The sequence below is a fragment of the Toxoplasma gondii genome, chromosome XI, assembly GCF_000006565.2.
Source record: "Toxoplasma gondii ME49 chromosome XI, whole genome shotgun sequence".
Lineage (NCBI taxonomy): Eukaryota > Apicomplexa > Conoidasida > Eucoccidiorida > Sarcocystidae > Toxoplasma > Toxoplasma gondii.
This window is the reverse complement of record NC_031479.1, coordinates 4,736,390-4,756,780: the sequence shown is the minus strand read 5'-3', so window position 1 is coordinate 4,756,780 and position 20,391 is coordinate 4,736,390. Positions and strand designations below refer to the sequence as shown.

At 51.1% G+C, this 20,391-nt stretch overlaps 4 protein-coding genes across 4 annotated transcripts; 3 read left to right on the top strand and 1 right to left on the bottom strand.

Moving 5' to 3' along the window:
* Positions 1-465: 465 nt before the first annotated feature.
* On the bottom strand, positions 466-2,621 carry TGME49_315495 (hypothetical protein). The gene is made up of 4 exons (XM_018782868.1): positions 2,457-2,621; positions 1,234-1,861; positions 914-975; positions 466-773 (listed from the first exon to the last, which is right to left on the bottom strand). The coding sequence occupies exons 2-4, from the start codon at positions 1,558-1,560 to the stop codon at positions 614-616; spliced, it is 549 nt and encodes a 182-aa protein (XP_018635326.1). The 5' UTR covers positions 1,561-1,861; positions 2,457-2,621; the 3' UTR covers positions 466-613.
* ROP10 (rhoptry protein ROP10) lies at positions 528-4,641 on the top strand. The gene has a single exon (XM_002364687.2). It carries the CDS (start codon positions 1,739-1,741, stop codon positions 3,497-3,499), a length of 1,761 nt encoding a protein of 586 aa, XP_002364728.1. The 5' UTR covers positions 528-1,738; the 3' UTR covers positions 3,500-4,641.
* A 1,087-nt stretch (positions 4,642-5,728) lies between these two features.
* TGME49_315480 (acyl-CoA dehydrogenase, middle domain-containing protein) lies at positions 5,729-13,266 on the top strand. The gene is made up of 10 exons (XM_018782867.1): positions 5,729-6,268; positions 6,747-6,932; positions 7,212-7,342; positions 7,723-7,844; positions 8,405-8,498; positions 8,760-9,920; positions 10,409-11,102; positions 11,538-11,657; positions 12,040-12,162; positions 12,784-13,266. The coding sequence occupies exons 1-10, from the start codon at positions 5,945-5,947 to the stop codon at positions 12,877-12,879; spliced, it is 3,051 nt and encodes a 1,016-aa protein (XP_018635327.1). The 5' UTR covers positions 5,729-5,944; the 3' UTR covers positions 12,880-13,266.
* A 966-nt stretch (positions 13,267-14,232) lies between these two features.
* TGME49_315470 (hypothetical protein) lies at positions 14,233-20,380 on the top strand. Its single transcript, XM_018782866.1, has 4 exons — positions 14,233-17,470; positions 18,013-18,401; positions 18,480-18,560; positions 18,777-20,380. Exons 1-4 carry the CDS (start codon positions 14,832-14,834, stop codon positions 19,502-19,504), a joined length of 3,837 nt encoding a protein of 1,278 aa, XP_018635328.1. The 5' UTR covers positions 14,233-14,831; the 3' UTR covers positions 19,505-20,380.
* The last annotated feature ends 11 nt before the right edge of the window (positions 20,381-20,391 follow it).

The following is a 20,391-nucleotide window of genomic DNA, read 5'->3' as shown; positions in this document are numbered from 1 at the left end:
TTTGTACTTTATGTTCCCTTACATGCAATCTTGGTAGCCGAGACGGAGAGCTAGCGACTTGCGCCCCCATCGAACTCATAAGGGCTAAATATAAAACCGTCCCTTGCCTTCTCAGTCGCTTTTCTCATTCGCCTGAGTGAGGCAACCGGTAAAAGAGCACTGAAACGCTAACTAACAGTGCACACGTTCGCGTAACGCCATTCTCCCTCGTCAGCTGCACAATTCCGCCTCTAACTGATTCGTCCGAGTGTTCTAAGAGTGGCCATCGGCTAGATTAGAGATGAGACGTGAAAGTCCCCTTTATAGCAGCCTTTGTGCAGGTAGCTGGTCGTTCCGCTTACAGATATGGAGCAAGGTTCCTCGATACATTCCTCAAGGTAGGAAAAGGATGCTCTTTACGTGGACCTTTCAGAGCGACCAGATATTTGCTGTCACTTGTGGTGTCTCTCCCTCACAACTATCACTTCTCAACGAGCGATAGAACTGCGGGTGCAAGGGGTTCAGAGTTAGAATCTCAGTTTACTTCAGTCCCATACAGCTCTTCGCAGAAAGGATGGAATTTTCGAGAGAAGGGCAAGAAAAGAGACGATCGCATGACACATCGACGGTGTCTTCAGCGATGTCTTGGGGGAAGGGGATATATGTGTTTCGTACGGAACGTGGACGTTTTTGCCGACTTACTCCACGCGGGATTGGGAGCTCTTCCACTGGGAAATTCACTTAGCCTGTCTGTAATGGTAGCAGGGGAGTGCTGCAAAGCCGGATTAGACCCTCTGAATAGAAAAAAGGTTTACACAAGTAGAGTCAGGACGCCTCTTATGCATGGCAAGTCCGCTTACCTTTTCCATCAACAGCGGCTCCTGTATGCCACGGAATTGTGGTATCTCCCGTGAAAGTGCCGTATATGCCTTACAAGAGCGGCTGGTGTTGCGAGTTTCTCTTCGCCTGATGCCTTCTAGTAGTGCCCACTTCTCGCTGCAATCTCGGAAAAGGAGACACGCAACAAAACAACATTAACTGGTCATGTGAGGTCTGATTCTGCCCCTTTTGCTCTGGTTCTTTCTTAAATTGCCGCGTCTAGCTATGGTCATAGCGCTTTTGCGGCTATCCGTAGTCAGCTGTCTTGAAAATAACGGGACCCACGGAGATCGTTGGGGAAGCCCAGGTGGGCAACAGATGTCTGGAACGCGCATTTATTTTCGTTGGGTTTTCTGTGGGACCTTGTCTACTGACAACTTCGGACTGGAAAAGCCAGGAGACTGGAAACTGGTAAAGGGGAAGGCTGCGCATCCTGATGTCTTGGCGTGGCCGCCGTGGCACCGCGGCGTGCGTCGCGACGCGATACGAGGGCGTCGGAGAAAGTGCTCCTGCGATACGCATGCTGTTTTGAGAATCATATTTCTTTAGCTCATGCCAGACTCCACCTGTGGCTGTTCGTTTCACGGACCTCGGGGAGAATCTCGCCTGCATTCTCAACAGGCCGCCGTATCTTGCGGAACCGCGGCAGTTGACCCGGACGAGGCTAGTCTGGTACAAGAGGGGTAGGTGCCAGTGAGCCATGCGCAGAAGAAGTTGTTCTTGTTCGTCTCTTTTTCGACTCGTTTTTGTTGGTGAATGACGAGCTCATTCGAAAGGCACACTTTGCCAGTTCATACATGTTTTCTTTCTCTGCTGCGGCTCGCTGGCAGCCTCAGTCGATTCGATCACCCGCGAGAGATACATAAATTTCCGCGGAAAGATGGGACGACCCAGGTGGCCTCTTCCTTCCATGTTCTTTTTAAGCTTGCTGTGTGTATCTGAAAAGCGCTTCTCTGTTAGCGGACTCCATCTTCGATTTCGCGAATCGCCGCAATGGGACAGCCTGTTGCCTCTGCAGGACCGCCGCGCCGTCCAGCCGTCATCACGCTGGGACTCCTCCCTCACCCTTGAAGCGCATGCACCACAAAGGATCGATACCAGTGACGCCGGGGACGATGACTTATTTTTGGACGCAACTCAACAGGTGTACAGAGGTGACCCTGTACTGGAGACATCTTCGCTACCGCCCGCGGCGCTGCCTGTACGACCTGTGAGTTCAAAAACTGAGGACGGCTTCAGCGGCTCTAGGGAAGAAGAATCTGACGGAGGTGTTCCGACTGGGTCAGACCAAGGAGAAGTTTGGCGATCAAGCTCACTGGTAGATGTGTCGTCCCCTGGAGACCGTGGTGGTGAGGAACAAGAATCGTCAGCCCAGGCTAAAGGGGAGGCGGACACGAAAGACGAAGCAGAGAAATCAGAGGATCAAAGTCAGTCTTCGACGGCCGACCCTAACACTCCTACCGCACAGGGGACGGACGCCTCAGAGTCGGGTGAAGATTCTGGCTCTGACACCATGGGTGATTCGGAAGTAACAGACATACCTGTAGATCCACTTAACAGTGGTCCAGAGACTGCCTCTAGTGGTGAAACTGGACAGCGAATTGGGGCTGAATCAGGAGCCCAACCATCAGCGGAGGCTTCACAGGATAGCGCAGCTGCATCTGAGACTATTCCAGCTGCCGATGCCACGTCGCCAACTGATCTCCCGGGCACCCTTGCTGGCGCCACTGTGGCGGACGACTCACGGCAAGAGGCGACGACAGATGGCCTCGAGAAGAGCCCAGGCGAGCCTAAAGAGGTAGATGTGTTTAACCCCCCTCTTGCAACAAAAAGCGATGTTGCCCCTCTGAGTGTATCGACCATCAGAGCACAGGCTGCCCCGGACACTGAAGCGAATATAGGAGCTGAGGTGGCCACTGGAAATGAGGGAGCCCCTGAAGTTGAGGAGGCCACTGAAGATGTAGCAGGCACAGGAGCTGATATGAGCACTGGAACTGACGCGGCCACTGAAGATGTAGCAGGCACAGGAGCTGATATGAGCATTGGAACTGACGCGGCCACTGAAGATGTAGCAGGCACAGGAGCTGATATGATCCCAGGAGCTGAGCCAGGCACTGAAAATGAGGCATCCACTGGAGCTGAGGGGGCCACCGAAGCGGATGAGCAGGTGCCGCTAAAAACAGAGGCCCAGGGTAGTGCCGGAAGTTCTCCAACTCAGGGACACGCGTCACATTCAGTGGAAGAAACAGGTCGATTCTCAGTGATTCCGTTTGAATTTGGCAGCAGTCCACGGCTTCGCCGGTGGACTACCCAGTTCCTAATAAGGGGGAAAGATTTATTTAATCTGATGCAGAAGTCCAACATTGCGAAACAAGCAGAGAAAGGAGCCAAGAATCTTCGCAGCTCCATGGAAATCCTGCATAACACCACTTCTTTCTTCAACGCCTTCCGCGCTCAACAGCGTAGCAAGGAGGCACAGAGCAAGAACGTCCAACTGTCTGTCACAAGTGTACCAACCGACCAACCAGAAGAGCAAAACGCAACCACCCAGGAGGGTTCCACCGCTTCACCAGAGGAAGCGGCACGAGAGGCAGCCGAAGCGATAGGCACGCCTGTTTCTACGGAAGATGCGCCCAACTGAGGAACAGCCAGCCTTGAGCAAGAGCGATATCCTGGTTTTGAAGCACGCGGACAGGGCGGCCGGTTGATGCTTAACAAAATACCAAGAATCCACTAGAACGTTTGACTCCGGTGAAGTCTCAAGTGACCACGCCAATCAAACAACCAGAGGCAACTTGACGTAGTGCTGAAGAGACCGTTTCTGCGACTGGCGTGCGAATTACAATGAAGATATCAATAGGAGTTCATAGAAACAACGAGGAACGAAGAGACCGCTCTGCGAATACGGATTCCGTCTGGTATGGTCGTGGAGGTGTTTCGTTACTCTTGAGGTGGCAGGTATATAAGAAGCATACGGTTTTTCTCTTTCTTGTATGCTTACAGGCAAGTTGATCGAATCCTGACAACTCGGAATAGCCCTTTACTCGTGCCTTGCTGTATTGCGGTAGTGCGAGAGTCGTGCGTGCAGTGTGTCCTGCTTCTGGACAAGAAGGGATAAACTGCCGAAATTTCGTTTTTTCTGTCTTTTTAAGACTGTTGACGAGGAGGCGAATAGCTCGATAAAGAAGCATTTTTCTCAATGGTGCTTAAGTTAGTTTGTGAACAGTCGTGTGCTGCTCTCTCTCGGGGACGAATTGAGAAGTGCGTGCTGCCTCCTATTTCTTCTTTACTCTTAAGAGGTTCAACATTCTTGAAAGATCATGAGCGTATCTATTTTGACCGGGAAGCAGGGCTCGCGAGAAAGAAACGAGGGATAGCTCCATTTCGGGGTTTCGTTGTCGTGTATAACGCGGTACAACAGTCGGCGACGGTTGTGCTGCACAGCTAGGGACTCAGTTTTCGACAGTTGCACAACACACAGAAAAGAAATGTGCTTGCCAGGTAGGCAAGCGCCTGTTTAAATATTGCAATGTTACATCCGTCCAGATACTCTTCGATTCAGAGGACTGCTACAGTAACCGTAGGTCTATAAATAAAGCGATGTCGGTATGTATAAAATACGGCTTCGAAACTGCGACGGATTTAATACGCCACAACTAACTCCTAAATAAAATATTAAACAGCGCTCATAAAGATTTGCACAACCTAATTGTTAGTTTCCTTTCAGCAGGCTGACAGTCACTGTTAAATTCCTTACGGAGATAGACATTACTTTACAGCCGGGCCTCCATCAACATGGTGTGCTTTGGACGTATGGCGGACTAGTATAGTTTCACGAATACCATCCGTAACAGGTTGTATAAATGCCAGTAAGGAAGTAGGTGTGAGTATTCATCTGGTCGTATACATTCTCCTGTTGTTGTGCCTCATGATTTACGATAAGAACAAGCATTACACTTCGTGTCTTGTTAAACTGAGAATTTACAGTTACGGGGCCATTCCGTGTCAAGACTGGGGTCGGCGTAACGGCCAGATTCGCGATAATATACTTTCAATCCTGATTCGCTATTTTTCTGAGTATGTTCCGTCTGAGCATTCGTCGATTGCTCAATGTTTATCTGGATAGGGTTTCTTTTTTGCCGCTTTAGAACACATTTTGTGTCGCATTATTCGCCGCAGAGAAATATGAGATGAAGGCTTCCAAAACAGAGGTGCCACAGCAAGATTCTGTACAAGGATCGAAGTAGTTAACTCCAACGGATTGTATACTCGCCAGGAGGACAGCCGATACATCCCTCTCAAGCAAGAGAAAGGTACCCACAGTCATCAAAAAAAACCGATACCGGTTCGTATGGAATAATGCGTGTGCTTGGTAGGGGAACGTGGGCAGCAGCTATTGTCGAACTAAGATGAGTTCCGTCTAAAGTCTCTTCAAAAAGAAAGACCAGCCTTCCTCTAGCGTCAAACACACGCCCCCCAGCACACTGACGCAAAGACAGCGGAACACTCACAGCTGCCTTTAGTGGCTCTTGTGCGTCTCATCCGCGTCTCTACGTCGTGTTTTGTTGACAGGTCACGCAACTGCCATTTCTTTGTGGATTAACGTCTGCAAGGTCCGAAGTTAGCTGGCTTCATTCTCCGTTTTTGCTACGCATCCGCGCTGCGGCAGACCATAGTTTAAGAGGGAAGAACTCAGCCACTTGAGATTTCGACGTCTTCCGTTCTGTTGAAATGTGTTTTGAACGATTTATTTTTCGTACAGTACGACGTGTATTTATGGCTGGTACGAGAACTGTTGAGACAAGCTCACCCATTCGGGCATGGAATCAGCACGCTTCTTGTCGCTGTTCTTCTGTTGCTTTACTACGGTCACGGACAGGGCACTAGTCACATCGTTTACAGTTTTCTAGCAGCCTTTTAATCCACAGTCACCTCTTCTTCTGGGAAGCCAAAGAATCTCCTTGATTTGTCACGGATGCTTTATTTTTACTCATACGTACCACTCTCAACACCCGAAAGCTGACACACTCCACGACGTATACCTTTTTTTCCTTTCTCGAGGTCTGGCTCTCTCCCCACGTAAACGATGGACATTATTCCGCGACCTACTTTTTCGCCTCAGTCGGAGGGGAATGAAGAGATGCTTGGGCCACCCGCCGCTAGTGCTCCACTGCCAGGTGAAGGGACTCACCTGCATCAAAGTCTTGCTGCAGGGGTTCCTGTCTCATCGTGGAATTTCTTTCACCTTCTGATAGCTGGCGACAGCCATTCCACTCGTCGAAGCGTCCAGACAATCGCTTTGGAAAATCTCGAGCTGTTCATTCCTCGATTCGATGTGCCCCTTTCGACACAACGGGAGCTGGCTCTCAGACGGCTGAGAACGCTGTGTCAAGCTGGACTCTTTTCTGTGGTATGTGCCGCCTATAGACACGTGGAGAGTTACGGATTTTATGAAAAGGAAAACACAGCTTTTCCAGCACCTCGATAGGCGGCAGAGTATAGTGTTATTTATCCATTAAAAGCCATGAAGTCACAAAAATTTGGAGTTAACGGACTCAGGAAAGCCAAAGTGTAAACGGGTGTCCATGCACACGAATTCTGTTGAAAGATGTGCCCCTACATGTCCGGCTCTATAGATGCTCGCATAAATATAGACATAGTTGAATTATTTGCTGAATCGTCGTATTTCACCCCTTGCGTCTGCATACACTCAATCTCGACATTCTTATACTGTAGGAGTATCTACCAACAATTCAACTTTGACATCCTTAGACTTTGTCGGTGCATACTCCGCCACTTAAATCGGTTGTTCCTATATTGACAGGATTATATCGGCAGGGATTCAATCTTCCATTATTTTAGTTTGCGTATGCCTCTATGTCCTTCAGTTTGACTTCGATAGAGCGCCTCGCCGTTTGTTGACCATGCACGAATGCTGTGGGATGTTGGATGCATCCTTGGCAACAAAATTCACTGTTCAGTTCAACCTCTTCGGCGGCACCCTTCTGAGACTCGGATCCAAAGAAAACCACGTTCAGCGTGAAATCCTGAACAAAATCGACACTCTGGAAGAGGTGAGCCGGATGGTATATATATATATATATATACACACACACACAACTAACATAAAAGTATCTGTCCTTATCCATCTACTTTTACGAAGATGGTTTTAGAATAGCGTCTGTTTGTGCCTCTGACTGTCGGTACAGACTTACCTTTGAAAATATCGATTGATTCGCCTGCATCTATACATAGCTCTCTTCACTCGATTTCGTACTTATGTGTGACGAACGACCGGTTCACGGGCAGCGACAACTGACCCCGGAATCCCTGATATGGTTATTTGTTTCCAGATCGGATGTTTCGCTCTGACAGAATTAGGTTATGGCAACAACGCTGTGTGCCTCGAGACAACGGCTACATACGAACCGGCACGCGATGAATTTGTCATCAGCTCCCCTACAACTCTATCGCAGAAATACTGGTAAGACACCGGAATAACTGAAGCTTGAAGAGCGCCGTCGTTCATCAAAGACGACTCCGTTGACTCCCGGCTTTTATAATGGAGAGTGCCATATTCGAATCTCAAGACTGCCGCGAGGCATGTATAGGGACGTGTTTCTTCTTGTGTCTGCTTCAGTCTTTCCGAAAAGCAAAACCCTCAGCAGCTATTAAATTTTGTAGCAAATCTCTAAAGGGAGGCTGTCCGAATACCCGAGGACATGTGTCAGAACGTCTCACATCAAAGCATATTCAGATACGCAAGAACACCGGCAGGCATGGGTGTATACATACGAAGTACGTTTTTGTGATTGCTGCTTGGAGAATCGTGTCCGTTTGCGGACTCATTATTCTTCCAAACAGGATCACAAATGGCGCCTTGCATGCTTCTTGGGCAATCGTCTTTGCTCAAATGATTATTCGAGGAGCCAGTCAAGGTGTCCACGCCTTTCTTGTTCGAATCCGACAGCCGTCGAGCAATTTAGGTCAGCTTAGACACGCCAGAATGTTGAAGACTCGCGGGTGGATAGAAAGGCATTTGTACAGTGCATGTGTGTATTGACTCGGAGGCAGCAACTTCAACACAGGCCCATGTTGATTCGTAGTTGCAAATAGAACTACTGATGAAACAAGCGAGCAGGCGTGCATGCGAGTGACTGTATTTAAGTGTACACATATGTGTGTGAATATATGTTCGTGTGCGCGCGCATGACTGCGTATGTACTTGCTCATATTTCCCATTCCGTATAAACACTGGTTTTTCCACTTGCCGACGCCTGTGGGAGCATCTCTCTCTCGACCTATCTAGCTGCCTATCTATGTATATGTACTCGTGCCAAGGGTACTATAGGCATTGATATCACAAGGATGTGCGTGCATAAAACATGCTCTCACACGTCGCTTTTCCTACTCTTACGCTTTTGGATTCAGCTCCGTGTTTCGCCTTCCCACGCGCCCCCCTTCGATTTCTTCGTAATGATAAAGCACGACGAAGGTGGTGACGAATCACTTCCTTTTTTTTGTTTTTATATGCTGGCTATCTCAGGGAGCTCAAGCGAACTTCGAGTCTGTCCCGGAGTGACAATCGAAGATATGGGTCACAGAATAGGATGCAACGGAGTAGACAACGCGAAAATCACGTAGGAACCGACCAAGTAGTTCTACACGACCATGCCCCCTCGACACTCAGTCACTTGCTTGTGATTCGTTGTATTGCACAGCACATTCAGTTTCCACTACGTTGGACTTCCGTGTGACTCCTTGTTTTCTGACAGACACCTGTTCGTAAAAACGCCTGCTTTCACCGGCATCCGTACGCCCATCTGTCTAGGCGCCTTTCCTTTTAGACCTCTCACCATTATCTTTTGCTGTTGACTCTCTCTATCCTGCCGCTGCCTCAGCTTTCATAACGTCAGAATCCCACGCTCTCATTTGCTTGACGGCATTACGAAGGTGGAGGCGGACGGGCGTGTCTTTTCCATCGTTGACGGGCCCGAGTCTCTGTCCGTGGACTTGGAAACACTTCTCAAAAAAAGGGAGGAGAAAACATCGGATCGTTCTGGGAACGGTGGAGGCAAGTCTGCTGTTTCGAACGTGGCTGAGGAGAAAGGAGTGAACAGCCAAAGGCCGTCTCAGAAACGTCGAACGACGTTAGCTAACTCTGCACAATGGACGAGAGCGGAGGTGAACAGAGGTGGGCAGTCGTGGACAGGGGATGCACTGTCGAGTTCCCAAAACGAAGGACAGCCGAACGCAGTTCAGGTCGTTTCGCCTGTGGAGAAACCCGAGGCAGAACCGCCTTCTGCGTCGATAGCGCGCAATCGCTTTCTCCTACAGACTGAGCAACTGCTGTCAGGACGCCTGTGCATCGCATGCATGATGATTGGAGGGATCAAGGTGGTCCTGAACAACACTCTCCGCTACTCTTCCACGCGACTGTCTACAGGGCCATCGGGTCTCTCGGATACTCCCATTCTGTCTTTCGCGGTACAAAAGCAGACGTTGATGCCCCTCCTCGCTCAGGCCTTGATCCTCATGGCATGGACCAATGAAGTCAAAGCTCTATACGAACGCTTTACCCGCGTTCTCTCGCGAACCGCGTCTGTGCGCCAAGCGTTTCTGAGAGAGAGAATTGCTCTTTGTGCGGCTGTGAGGAAGCAACGGCAATTCGAAAATGCAGAGAAGAGCACAGCAAACCGTGGCGAACGAAGTCGAGAGGAAACCACCTCGCCTTTGACAGAGGAAGCGCGAGGCGGCAAGGACGGGAATCCCACATTGTTCAATGTACACACACAGCGAAATAAAAAGACGGGGAAGTTGGAGGATCCGGTCCTTATCGGATCTTTGCCTGTACGAAGCCTACTAGAAGCGCACGCAGCTGCACATTGCGAAGTTCTCCTCCATTGCTGTGCTCTGAAGCCTACCGTGGCCTGGTGCGCAGAAAGACTTGCGACAGAGGGAAGAGAAAGATGCGGGGGCGGCGGATTCTTGAGTGCCAACCTTTTCGGTGAATTTATCGGGTCCGCGCACGCGGGGCTGACTGCAGAAGGCGACAACCGCGTGTAGGTCTTCAACTTTTAAGCGAAAGAGAGCAAATGAAAGACACATATAAGGAGGCGACCAAAAATGGCACAAACACACATAAATTTGTGTGTAATCTTTTGTCGTTCGGCAATACATTTGCGTATAAATGGGAAGAGGGGCGCCCATTATTACCCGTATTTATTCCTGCAACAACTCCTACCTCCATACATCAAGGCCCGCCACCGTTTTTTTTCGGTGTATAGAAGTGTCACATGTGCCGACAAATGCATATATATATATATATATATATATATCAGTGCAAAAGGATATTTCTATGTGAGTATGCATTTATATATGTGTATGTGTTTTTGCAAGTTGACACGTACAGACACACTCGTTCCCGTCTCTGTCGCATTCGTTTCACTACATGCTTCCTCGTTAAGCGCCGATTATGGCCAGAAGCGCCCTTGGCATTCCGCAGTAACATCATGTGGTGGGGCTGTGTTTCTGTGTGAGTCCGTAACAGGCTGTACGCGAAAGTCAGCAAGGAGGTTTTTGCGCTATCCTGTCAACACAACTCCCCTGTTTGGTTGAAAGCGCTGGCAGAGTTTCCAGAGACTTCCATCCGGGACGAGTTCGCTGCATTCAGCAGGACACTTTCTACATCGGGAAATGACGCCCCTTCCCGTTCACAGTCTCCTTCCTTCCCTCCTTTGTTTTCTGTCAATCTCGACCCCCATTTACCCGTCCCTCCTCCGCCGCAAGAACCGTCATTTCCTCCTCCGCTTGAGTGTGGACCTGGAGCGGCGAGTTCCTCTGAAATCAGCAGTTACCCACCTCCTATGTACGGGCCGGAAGGAGAACTTTTGAAGCTGATACACATTCTTCTCCGTCTCCGAATGAGTCGGAAGATCCAAAGGCTACGGCAGTTGCTTCAGAAAAAGCAAGCAGAACAGCGCGTGTCGAACCGAGATCCGCGGGGCCCTTTACACAGCCAAAAACGAGAAAGCGAAAAGTCTTTGCACGATCACCACCAGAGGCTGGGCGGGATGACGCAGGTGGTCCACGAACAGGGAAAGAACATGGAGAACACCATCCGCATGCAGAAGAAACAAATGGTCTACGATTTGTGGATGGCTGACGTGGACACACACGATTTCATTTACTCCTCAGCGCCCGCCTCCATTGCCAAATGTTTTGCAGATCTGGCAGGATTCGAGGTGAGGAAAACGAAGGAAAGAACAGTTCTATTGTGGTAGCACTGTTTCAAGAACACTCAGGATATCAATGAGTCCCTGCCGGCCCACAACTGGAAAAGAACGATAGCTTTGGTCACAAGGTAAAATACCAGAATCTGTTAGCAGCCAGGTAACCACAAATATATGTAGAAAACACGATTTTCAGTCGAACACCGGAAAGGCAGACACAACGTTCCCGGGAAAGCAGTTGCCTAGAAAGACACCATAATCGCTGGACTTTCCTCCTAGTTGAACTGACTTCAGGGATAGTGGGGAACGCTCCTTTCTAGGCATGCTTTGTCCTTTTTTACCGAGACGTCGTTGCAACTAGCAGCTAGAGGAAAACCAATGGTGGTCAACGTGGCTTGCCTTTCCCACGTTTTCTGGCTTTTTCCCTTCTGCTATGACTGGTCACAGGCCTACTTAAGACTGTTAGGGTACATGATGCAACACAAGCACGAATTGTGTGCCCAAGCCTTGGAAGCGCCCCTTCGTCTTTTTGGTCTATCTTGCCTTGAGGCAGACCTCGGTTTTATGGTGAGTTTTTATACAACCTTCGGTGGATGGACCACAACATAGAGCGGTTTTATTGGTGGGCTTTCCACACAAGTGACTGTTTTGCTTATCTGTGTGTATATATATATATATACACGCACATGTGCAAACATTTAAATATCAAAGACTATGCGGATAGATAAGTATCATTCTCACTGAAGTTAGAGACTGTGGACAGTCTCTTCGGACGCGCTTGTCCGCAGAGCGTTTTTGCGCCTTGTCACTCGAAACCACATCAGTTTAGGGTTCGCCATGTTGCAGTGTTAAGAATTATCCTTTTGTTTGTAAAGGAAGGATTAACATGTTTATCTGTCTGAACCAATTCACTTGCTTCGTCACTTCTGTTTCATACGCTCGGTTTCAGATGGCTGAGAAGCTGATCAAGCCCGAAGAAGTTCACGCTCTTCACCAAGCAAAAAACGATTCTGTTGACCGTGTGGCGGCAATATCCATGCAACTGATCAGTTGCTTTGGCATTCCCGAAAAGGTAACCACACTTCTGTTTCTAAACGTCTGTTTTGTGCCTTCGCCAACTCTCAGCGAACGCGTGCAGAGCTCCGTCAATATGTACCTACATACGTGCATAATATCGTCTCTTCCTGGTGCTTGTGTAGACGACCAGAACTACGTCAACACAAAAATGTGAGGGGGGACACACACGTACGGACTAAGTGAATCTATCAAGCTGTCTCGGTGCGGCTCTCTTAAAGATACGCAGTCAGACATACACGCATGCTTGCTTGTATAGAACAAGTCACACAAACATAGTATCCATCAATCTGAGGTCACACTACATGAAAAAGACGACTTGATATCTCAGGCAGAAGGCTCGTATTGCGCCTGCCTCTGGAGGAGGTCGAGAAGATCCGTCTATTCATCTTAGTTGGGAGGGGAGGAGGGGACAGAGCAACGAAGGAACCCACCGGTGGAGAACTTTTTCGGGATTGTCTTTGGAACAGAATGGGGAAACACAGTGGTGCAGATGCCTGATCGACTTCAGGAATTCTTGCCAGAGGTACGGAGGACAGACATCATAAATCCCGACATCCCACTGACTGCCAAACAGTTTATCTTTTGACCCCCTCTTTGTGTTGCTTCCTTCACGCAGCTCTTGTTCGCTCCTATTGCAAGAGACTGGCAAGCGTTCAACGATCCAAGCCGACCTACGAATGGGGAACTGACGCGATACCATGACAGCGGTTGAAAGAATCGCGGTTTTACAGTGTCTAGTGCGCCTTGTATATGAAAACGGCACTGGTTCCTTGACGAGCTTCGTGATTTTGGCAGCAGCAAAATTGTCATTTAGTAAATCCAGAGCCTACATAGCGCCGATTCTTTACTGATATATATGCATTTGAACTCATGTATTCCGTGAGACGCAGCTCCGTGTCTACCCATGCTGTGAACATATGCTTAGTAGACTTTTTGAGTAGGAATATTTCATTCTTTCACTATGGAAATACATATGCATGCCCGCGTTCCAAACGCTGCCCTTCCTCTTCAGATATTGGTAGCATCCATAGGGATCATAGTGCTAGTTTGCTCTCCTGGTTGGGGTGGGTTGTGCCACCCTCGATGTTAACGCCGACCTGCGAGTTCGCCTCGCTGCCGCTTGGCCAGTTCTAGGAAAGTGTCTTATCTGCCCAACATGGGGGGACGAACTGTGGAATGCGACGTCTTCTCCTCTATACGAAGATGCCGTTCCACACGCGCCTTTTACACGCCTACTTCTTTTAAGCACGTGCGAGGAGGGAGAACACGTACACAACCAAGGAAGACATCAGGGAGCACTGCAACCTGAGCCATACTGATGACCTAGAATGAAAGACACTGAGAAACCGACGTGCACATTTTTCTCCACTAGCAGTACTTCTTCCCGAGATATTTCACTCGAGTCACCACATTTTTCTCTGTTCGGCTCTGCGGGTTTATCTACATGAATTAAATAGGTTCGCCTCGCCCTTTGCAGCTGCCTAGCAACCGCTGTGCACAACTAGATAGAAACCGAAGCCCAGCACGCCCCTTGAACGACGAAACCGCCTTAAACTCAAACAAACAGAAAGTAAACAGGTTCCTAATTTCTTCCTTTCGAGCATAAACCAAGGCTTGTCTGCTTGGCATGCAGCCTTCCCTTCTACACAATGCGCTTTTAGTTTTCTCGTCAACTTCGTGCGACCGCGCTGCGACACGCGCTTTTCCGTGGCTACACAGAATTGTCGAATTGTTTTCTTGCTAGAAATCTGAAAAGATGCGCGACTGGGGGACGAAAATGAAATGGAAAGCACATTTCACCGCCTAAGAAGAAGACTGTCGTTTATTCTCTCAGCGGTTCCGTGGCTGGCGTGTGCCTCGACTCGTGCCACTCTGCGTCAATCAGCCATGAGCTAGCCGCGGAAAGAAGTTGTCACACGAGACACAAGAAAAGCGACAAGACAAACCTGATTCGGACATTTCCCCGCAGAGGCGGACTCGCGGCTTTCCGCAAACGCTGTTTTCATTTTCCTCTCACACAACGGGGTTTTTACTGCTTGAAAGGAACTGTCGCCTTTTCGCACTTGCGAGTATCAAGGCCTCGCCAGCCACAGGCTGGAGGCTCCGGATTGACCGAACTTACCTTTAACATACTCGATGATGAATAAGGTACGCAGGTCAACACATCTTTTTTTGATGTCTTTCTCGACATCTCAAATCTTTTGGTGTCTGTCTGCTTTGTATGGGTGGTCGTTTTCGTTTACTGAAACTCCTGCGTGAACAGTGGATCTGTCGGCTTTCCAAGGGCAGTCTGAGTTGGGAAACTCCACACTGGAATTCCCTTCAGCGAAGGCATGCACCTCGGCACATTCAACCTGTGCTGTGTGCTCCTTCACCCTTTTATTTCGTTATTTAACGTAGCGTTGAACGCCGTTCTTAAAGTATTCGCGCGTCTTTCGTTCTGTTCTGAACTACGTGGTGCACGTCGCCGCTAAACCCTAAGTCTTCCTCTGAGCTGGACCAAGTTGAAGGGAAGTGGAACGCTATTGCAAGGGACACTGTGGGACAGAGGCACTCTCGTGAATGGAGTAACGAAATCCGGACATCGCCGTCTCTCCGGGGAGGGCTGCAGTCAACCCACAAACCGAGGACATCTGGCAAAGATGCGTTACAAGAAAGGTAGACATGAGACGTAGAATTAGGCGAAGAGCCGAGAAGAGCGAAGGCGACAGATTCCGCCTGAAGGCGGGAATTCTCGCTGGACTTCTCGTGCTGAAACCTGTCTGGGGAAGAAGTGCTCAATGGAAGGAAGACAAATGCCGTCACGAGCAAAGACCCCAATGTCGCAAGTTTCCGATGCAGACACTTAGGCGGTGCGACAGAGCGAGACCGACGTCCGACCAAAGCGGGTATCGTGATGGCCGGTGGAGGAGAGCCTCTCGATGGAAGGTCAGGGAAGCGCGTTCGCCTTTTGCAGCGACTTCGTCCTTGTCTTCTCCACGTGGCTCTCCTCAGTCTGATCTGTTCTCTTCACCGCCGTTGTTTCCAACGTCGACAGCTGCAGTGTCATCTTCCTCGCCTCCTCTGTCACAGCCTACTGTCTTTGCCTTTCCCCATCCTGATCGTCTGTATTCACCAAGTTTTTCTTGCTCGCATTTGTCTTCTCAGTCTGTCTCACATTCGCCTCTCGCTTCTGCAGCTCTGTCGCCCTTTTCTCGCTGTTCATTTCCCACATTTTGTTCGTCTCCTGTGGAGGAGTGCACTTCCCCACCTTGTTGTTCCCCTCCTTCACCCTGGACACCGTTTTCGTGTTTCTTCCCCGCGGCGTCAGCCCTCGTGCATGCACGTCGTTGGAATCTTGGAAAAGAAGAGAACAGACTTTCACATCCCGCCTCGAAACAACGACGATTTATTCGTCTGCGTTCTAGTCTTCGCTGTCTACACTGGCCTATTCTTTTTCTTTCCGTCCTCCTCGTCTGCACTTGCCTGTCCCCTTCCCTGATGACCAGTAACCTTCCCTATCAAAAGCATGCGCCCTCTTTCTTTGTTGTCATCTTTTCCCACGCAGTCTCCCACAGTCATGGCGGAATCAGCCTTGCCTATGTCTCGGCTGATATGGGTGACAAGGGTGTCTTAAAAACTCTACCTCAAGACTGGGAACCTGCCGAATCCAGCGAGCTGAGGCTTTCACCTTCTCGCCGACCTTCCCCTTTTCGTCACAGTGTCACATCACGTTCTTCTTCTAGCCAAAAGTCTGGCAGGAGCGACACCTCTCGACAGAGAGCCGCTCTGCCTGTCCCCTCGGTTCCCTTCTTGTTTTCTCAGTATGGAATGGCCTCACGGGTCGTTTCTCCACTCCGTTTGGAAACGCAGGCAACAAAACCCTCTGCCTCATCTCCAGACTCCCAGGAAAAGAATTTGGGGGGGAAAAGTCCTTCAGAGCACGACTTCGTAGCCGCAGTTTCTCCCCATACTGAGATTCGACCGGCTGACAGTCGCAGTGCTTCCTCGTCGGGAGGAGCTCTACTTTCCATGAAAGACCGTCACCGGCAAGAACGGCAGCAAGGTAGGGGCGGATCGAGCCCCCCAAGGACCGCGCCATCCCCCAAGGGAGCAGCGCCAGCCTCAGAGGGTTCTTTTCCTTCTTTCACAGAAAGAAGAAGCAGCTTGGGAGAAGTAGAGAAACGTGAGCTTCTGAAGCTTTCTGCTGACGATTCAGCGTTTGAGAAGAAGACATTAAAGCTTCGCAAAGGCATTGTGAGACCGTGGCCAGTTGCGGATCCTAGCTTTTCCGGTTCTCTCTCAACTCGCGTTTTTTCGCCTTCGCGTAAACACGGCCCTTTGCTCCACGGCAGCAGTGAACTCGCGGAGGAAAACTCTACCGCGGAAGAAGACAGAAGCACGTGGATACCAATCGCTTCTTCGCAGGGAGACGGCGAGAGTGAAGATGGACCTGAGCCGCAACCAGAGGGTGTAGAAGAGATGCCTGGGTCGTCGGGAGGAAGCCGCCGTGAAGGCGAAGTGACAGGCAGAGGTGAACGGTGGAGTGGTAGACCTGAAGGGGCGAACAACACAGGAGAGTTGATGCACCGCCAGAAAGCAGAGAAAGGTCGCCTGAGAAGGCGAAACATATTAAGAGACACCATGGCGGAAAACGAGGTGATGGCGGGGGCAAACATGCTGGGGGAAATCGATGGCGGAGTGGAAGAAGCCCTGTGGACGGGGGCTTACCCTGGATCTTTTTTGGGAATCAGGAGCTCGGACGACGACGGAGACGACGGCGACGATGACGGTGATGAAGAAGAGGAGGAAGAAGAAGAGTCGAAGCACAAGCACCACCCCAAACACCACAAGCACAAACACGACAGCGAGGAGGAAGAAACAGAGGAAGACGAGGAAAAAGAACACAGGACACACAAGGCGTCGGAGAGCGGTCACAGTCACAGGGATCAAAGGTACGCGCACACGGGAGCCTCGGTAGCTCATATCTTGCAGGGGAATGAGGATGATGGGATGCGAGAAATAGAGGAAGAGAAACGAGAATACGATGAGGAGAGAATGGAGGAGAATCGCGAGAGAGATGAAGAGAGGAGAGAAGACAGACGAGAAAGAGACGCAGAGAGACGGGAAGACAAAGAAGAAACAGATGAGGAGATCAGCGAGGAACAAGAGGAGAGAGGAGCAAGAAAGGGCAGACGCTCAGAGACGCATGCATCGCACTCAGCCTCGTCATTCAGCACAGAAGAGGACCTTTCGACAGTCCTGACCATGATGTCCCCAGCCTTCGTTCCGGGCACGGGTTCGCACGCTAACACTGGCCACCAGTAAGCCGCTTTCTTCTCCACTCATGGCGAAGCTTGCGGCCACGATGAAGAGTGTCTTTTTTCCTCTCGCTCCCGCCGCCCTGTCGCCTCTCTGCATGCCTGTTCACCTAGACGCCGAAGGCAACCATGTGCCTCTGACAACCTAGAAAGGTTCTTCAACACCGAGCGCCAAGCACACAACTTGCGCAGCCGAAGAAAGAGGCAGACAGGACAAGCCTGGTGTTTACTCCTGTTTTAACGGAGGGGCGCTAAAACACACAACATATCGTAGCTTCTCTCGGGATTAGACTAGGGGAGAAACCTGTGGATGCTGAACAGGCCCTTTTATCGAAATTTACAGACTGCAGTGGTGAAACATGTGTTTATGTGTGCGCGGTTTACACGGTAGCCAGCTCTAGAGCAACGATCATGTGACTTAGTTGCACTTGACTTCTCTCTCTCTATCGCTGTCCACAACCATTCCACTACTACACTACGCTAGCAAGAAATGTGCATGCAGGTATACCAGATGTCTCTCATTGTCTCTGTGCGCTGCCTTTCAGCGAAGAATCCCTTGCGGAGAAGAAGCACAAGAGTAATGGAGCCGGAAACGCAGCCGGATCTGCAACTCAAATCCCAGCACAGGCAGGGCAAGCCGCAGCCGCTGGCACTCCTGGTGTGGCCGCCGCAGCCCCTGGCACCCCAATGATGCTTCAGAAAGTCCCTGGCGCTCCGAACCTTGTAGCAGGGGGCATTGCCGCGGCAATTCCTGCTGCAGCCTTTCCCCAAGCAACAATGGTGGCGGGGTCTAACGGCCTCCCTCAGGGAGTCCCAGTAGCTGCGCCAGCTGTACCTACTGCTCCTTCTGCCGCTGCAGGGGCACCAGCAGCAGCGGCTTCAGGCGCTCCGCCAGGTACCCCGTCAGCAGCAGCGGCTTCAGGCGCTCCGCCAGGTACCCCGCCAGCAGCAGCGGCTCCAGGAGCTCCGCCAGGTACCCCGCCAGCAGCAGCGGCTCCAGGCGCTCCGCCAGGTACCCCGCCAGCAGCAGCGGCTCCGGGCGCTCCGCCAGGTACTCCGCCTGCAACAGCAGCGACTTCAGGCGCTCCGCCAGGTACGCCGCCAGGTACTCCAGCAGCGGCTTCAGGCGCTCCGCCAGGTTCGCCACCTGCAACAGCAACGGCTGCTGGCGCTCCGCCAGGTTCGCCACCTGCAACAGCAGCGGCTTCAGGCGCTCCGCCAGGGTCGCCACCTGCAACAGCAACGGCTTCTGGCGCTTCGCCAGGTACGCCGCCAGGTACTCCAGCAGCGGCTTCAGGCGCTCCGCCAGGTACGCCGCCAGGTACTCCAGCAGAGGCTTTAGGTGCGGTGCCAGGTGCTCCGATAGCGACTCCAGGGGCGGCCCCGACAACAGCTACACCACCTGCTGCAGCAGGGACCCCTGGGGTTGTGGCAGGAGGGCCTGGACTTGTCCCGGCGGTGGTGGCACCTGCAGCAGGTGTGGCGCCACTTGTCGCTGCAGCGCCTGGAACGGTTGCTGGTGTACCACCCACCGCGGTGGTGGTGCCGACGACAGCGGAGCAAGCCGCTGTTGCTGCAGAGGTTGCCCGGGAGCAGCTGGTGGCGGCAACGTTGGCGGCAGAAGGCCTCGCGCCAGGGGCCGGGGTGCCGCCTCCGCCGCCGCACGGGAGGGGGTGGAAGGCCTGGAGTCTTGGCTTGCTGGCGTTTGCGATTGTCGTGGCATTTTCTTGCTGCGGAGGTTGTGGGTATGTTTTCAACAACAAGCTCACTCGCAGTTTGCGCAGAATGAGGCGAAAGTACAAAGACGCGCTGGCGAGGCGAAGGCTGTCGGAGATGGAGAAGCAGCGCGCAAAGAAGCATGGGGAGAAGGTCAGCGAAGACTCGGGAGAAGAAAAAGGAGGCGAGGGGAAGAACCATCGGCACAAAGACTCCAAGTCGTCAGACGAGAAAGGCGATGGCAAGCGCCAGGCAAAGGCAGCGCTGAAGTTGAGGGGGAACCCTCCCGCTGCGAGTGACAAAAATGCGGAGAAGAGATAATCATGGGGAAACAAAGCTGGAAAGAAGAGAGGAACCACGGCAGTCGCGAGGCGGGAGAAAGCCACCCAGAGTCGGCAGCCCTAGGGGGAGATGAGACTCAGCCAGACCGAGGGATCGAAAAGGATTCCCGTGAGCACAAGGCATCATCGATTTAAAGGATAGTAAATAAGTCTCCATTTTTGAGGTAAAAACAAACCAGTTCCCGACGCCTGCTGCCGCCGTGGGACCTAGGATGCTCAAAATGATTCCAGTGGTGAGGTATATATAATCAAGTTCTCTACGCCTTGCGTACACTTAGATATCAAAAGGATAGACCAGGTGGAAGAGCCAGCCACAAAAACGAGTGGGGTGTGAAGCAGAGAAATCGCGTTGCAAGTTTTCAATAGAATCAGAAAGTACCGTTTTTCTCGCTTTTGCTGCGTAAGGAAAAACGGTGCGGAAGAGGTGAATTGCACTCTGTAGAATCACAGTGAACCCCCCCTTCATGCCACTTTGAATCTGGCATCTTCTTTAGCATTCTCTTTGTCTGGCGAATTTACCCGGCGTTCTTTTTCCCGTCATCTCCAACTGCTAGAGGTCTGGCTTGCAGGGCTGTCAAACTCTACGGGCTTTGGGGGAACGTAGGCTTCCCTTCAGCGCTGCTGTGTCCCTGGCACCACGGAGTGCGGGAATGAGAAAGGATGGAACACGACAGGGTAAAGGCTGTCGTGGTTGCAGGCGATTTTGTGGAGCTGTTTGCTTCAGCCGTCCCCTTGGTTTGCCAATGCGTCTTCATTTTGTATAAAAAAGTCCAGTATGGCGTTGCCTCCTTTTTTTGCTTGTCAAAACACCGCGGTTTCGGTTGTCTGACCACGTGCGAGACTTTGTGTTTCATCCAGAAATCTGTT

Bases quoted from the DNA above. Each gene is read 5' to 3' on its own strand.
- TGME49_315495 (XM_018782868.1), bottom strand. From the start codon at position 1,560: ATGGCTCACTGGCACCTACCCCTCTTGTACCAGACTAGCCTCGTCCGG. The intron at 976-1,233 runs GTCAGTAGACAA...CCGAGATTGCAG, and splicing joins GGCTTTTCCAGTCCGAAGTT to CGAGAAGTGGGCACTACTAG. The intron at 774-913 runs GTAAGGCATATA...TTTTCTATTCAG, and splicing joins TCGCAACACCAGCCGCTCTT to AGGGTCTAATCCGGCTTTGC.
- ROP10 (XM_002364687.2), top strand. From the start codon at position 1,739: ATGGGACGACCCAGGTGGCCTCTTCCTTCCATGTTCTTTTTAAGCTTG.
- TGME49_315480 (XM_018782867.1), top strand. From the start codon at position 5,945: ATGGACATTATTCCGCGACCTACTTTTTCGCCTCAGTCGGAGGGGAAT. The intron at 6,269-6,746 runs GTATGTGCCGCC...TATGTCCTTCAG, and splicing joins AAGCTGGACTCTTTTCTGTG to TTTGACTTCGATAGAGCGCC. The intron at 11,103-11,537 runs GTGAGGAAAACG...GACTGGTCACAG, and splicing joins CAGATCTGGCAGGATTCGAG to GCCTACTTAAGACTGTTAGG.
- TGME49_315470 (XM_018782866.1), top strand. From the start codon at position 14,832: ATGAGACGTAGAATTAGGCGAAGAGCCGAGAAGAGCGAAGGCGACAGA. The intron at 18,402-18,479 runs GTACCCCGCCAG...GCGCTCCGCCAG, and splicing joins GGCTTCAGGCGCTCCGCCAG to GTACCCCGCCAGCAGCAGCG. The intron at 18,561-18,776 runs GTACGCCGCCAG...GCGCTCCGCCAG, and splicing joins GACTTCAGGCGCTCCGCCAG to GTACGCCGCCAGGTACTCCA.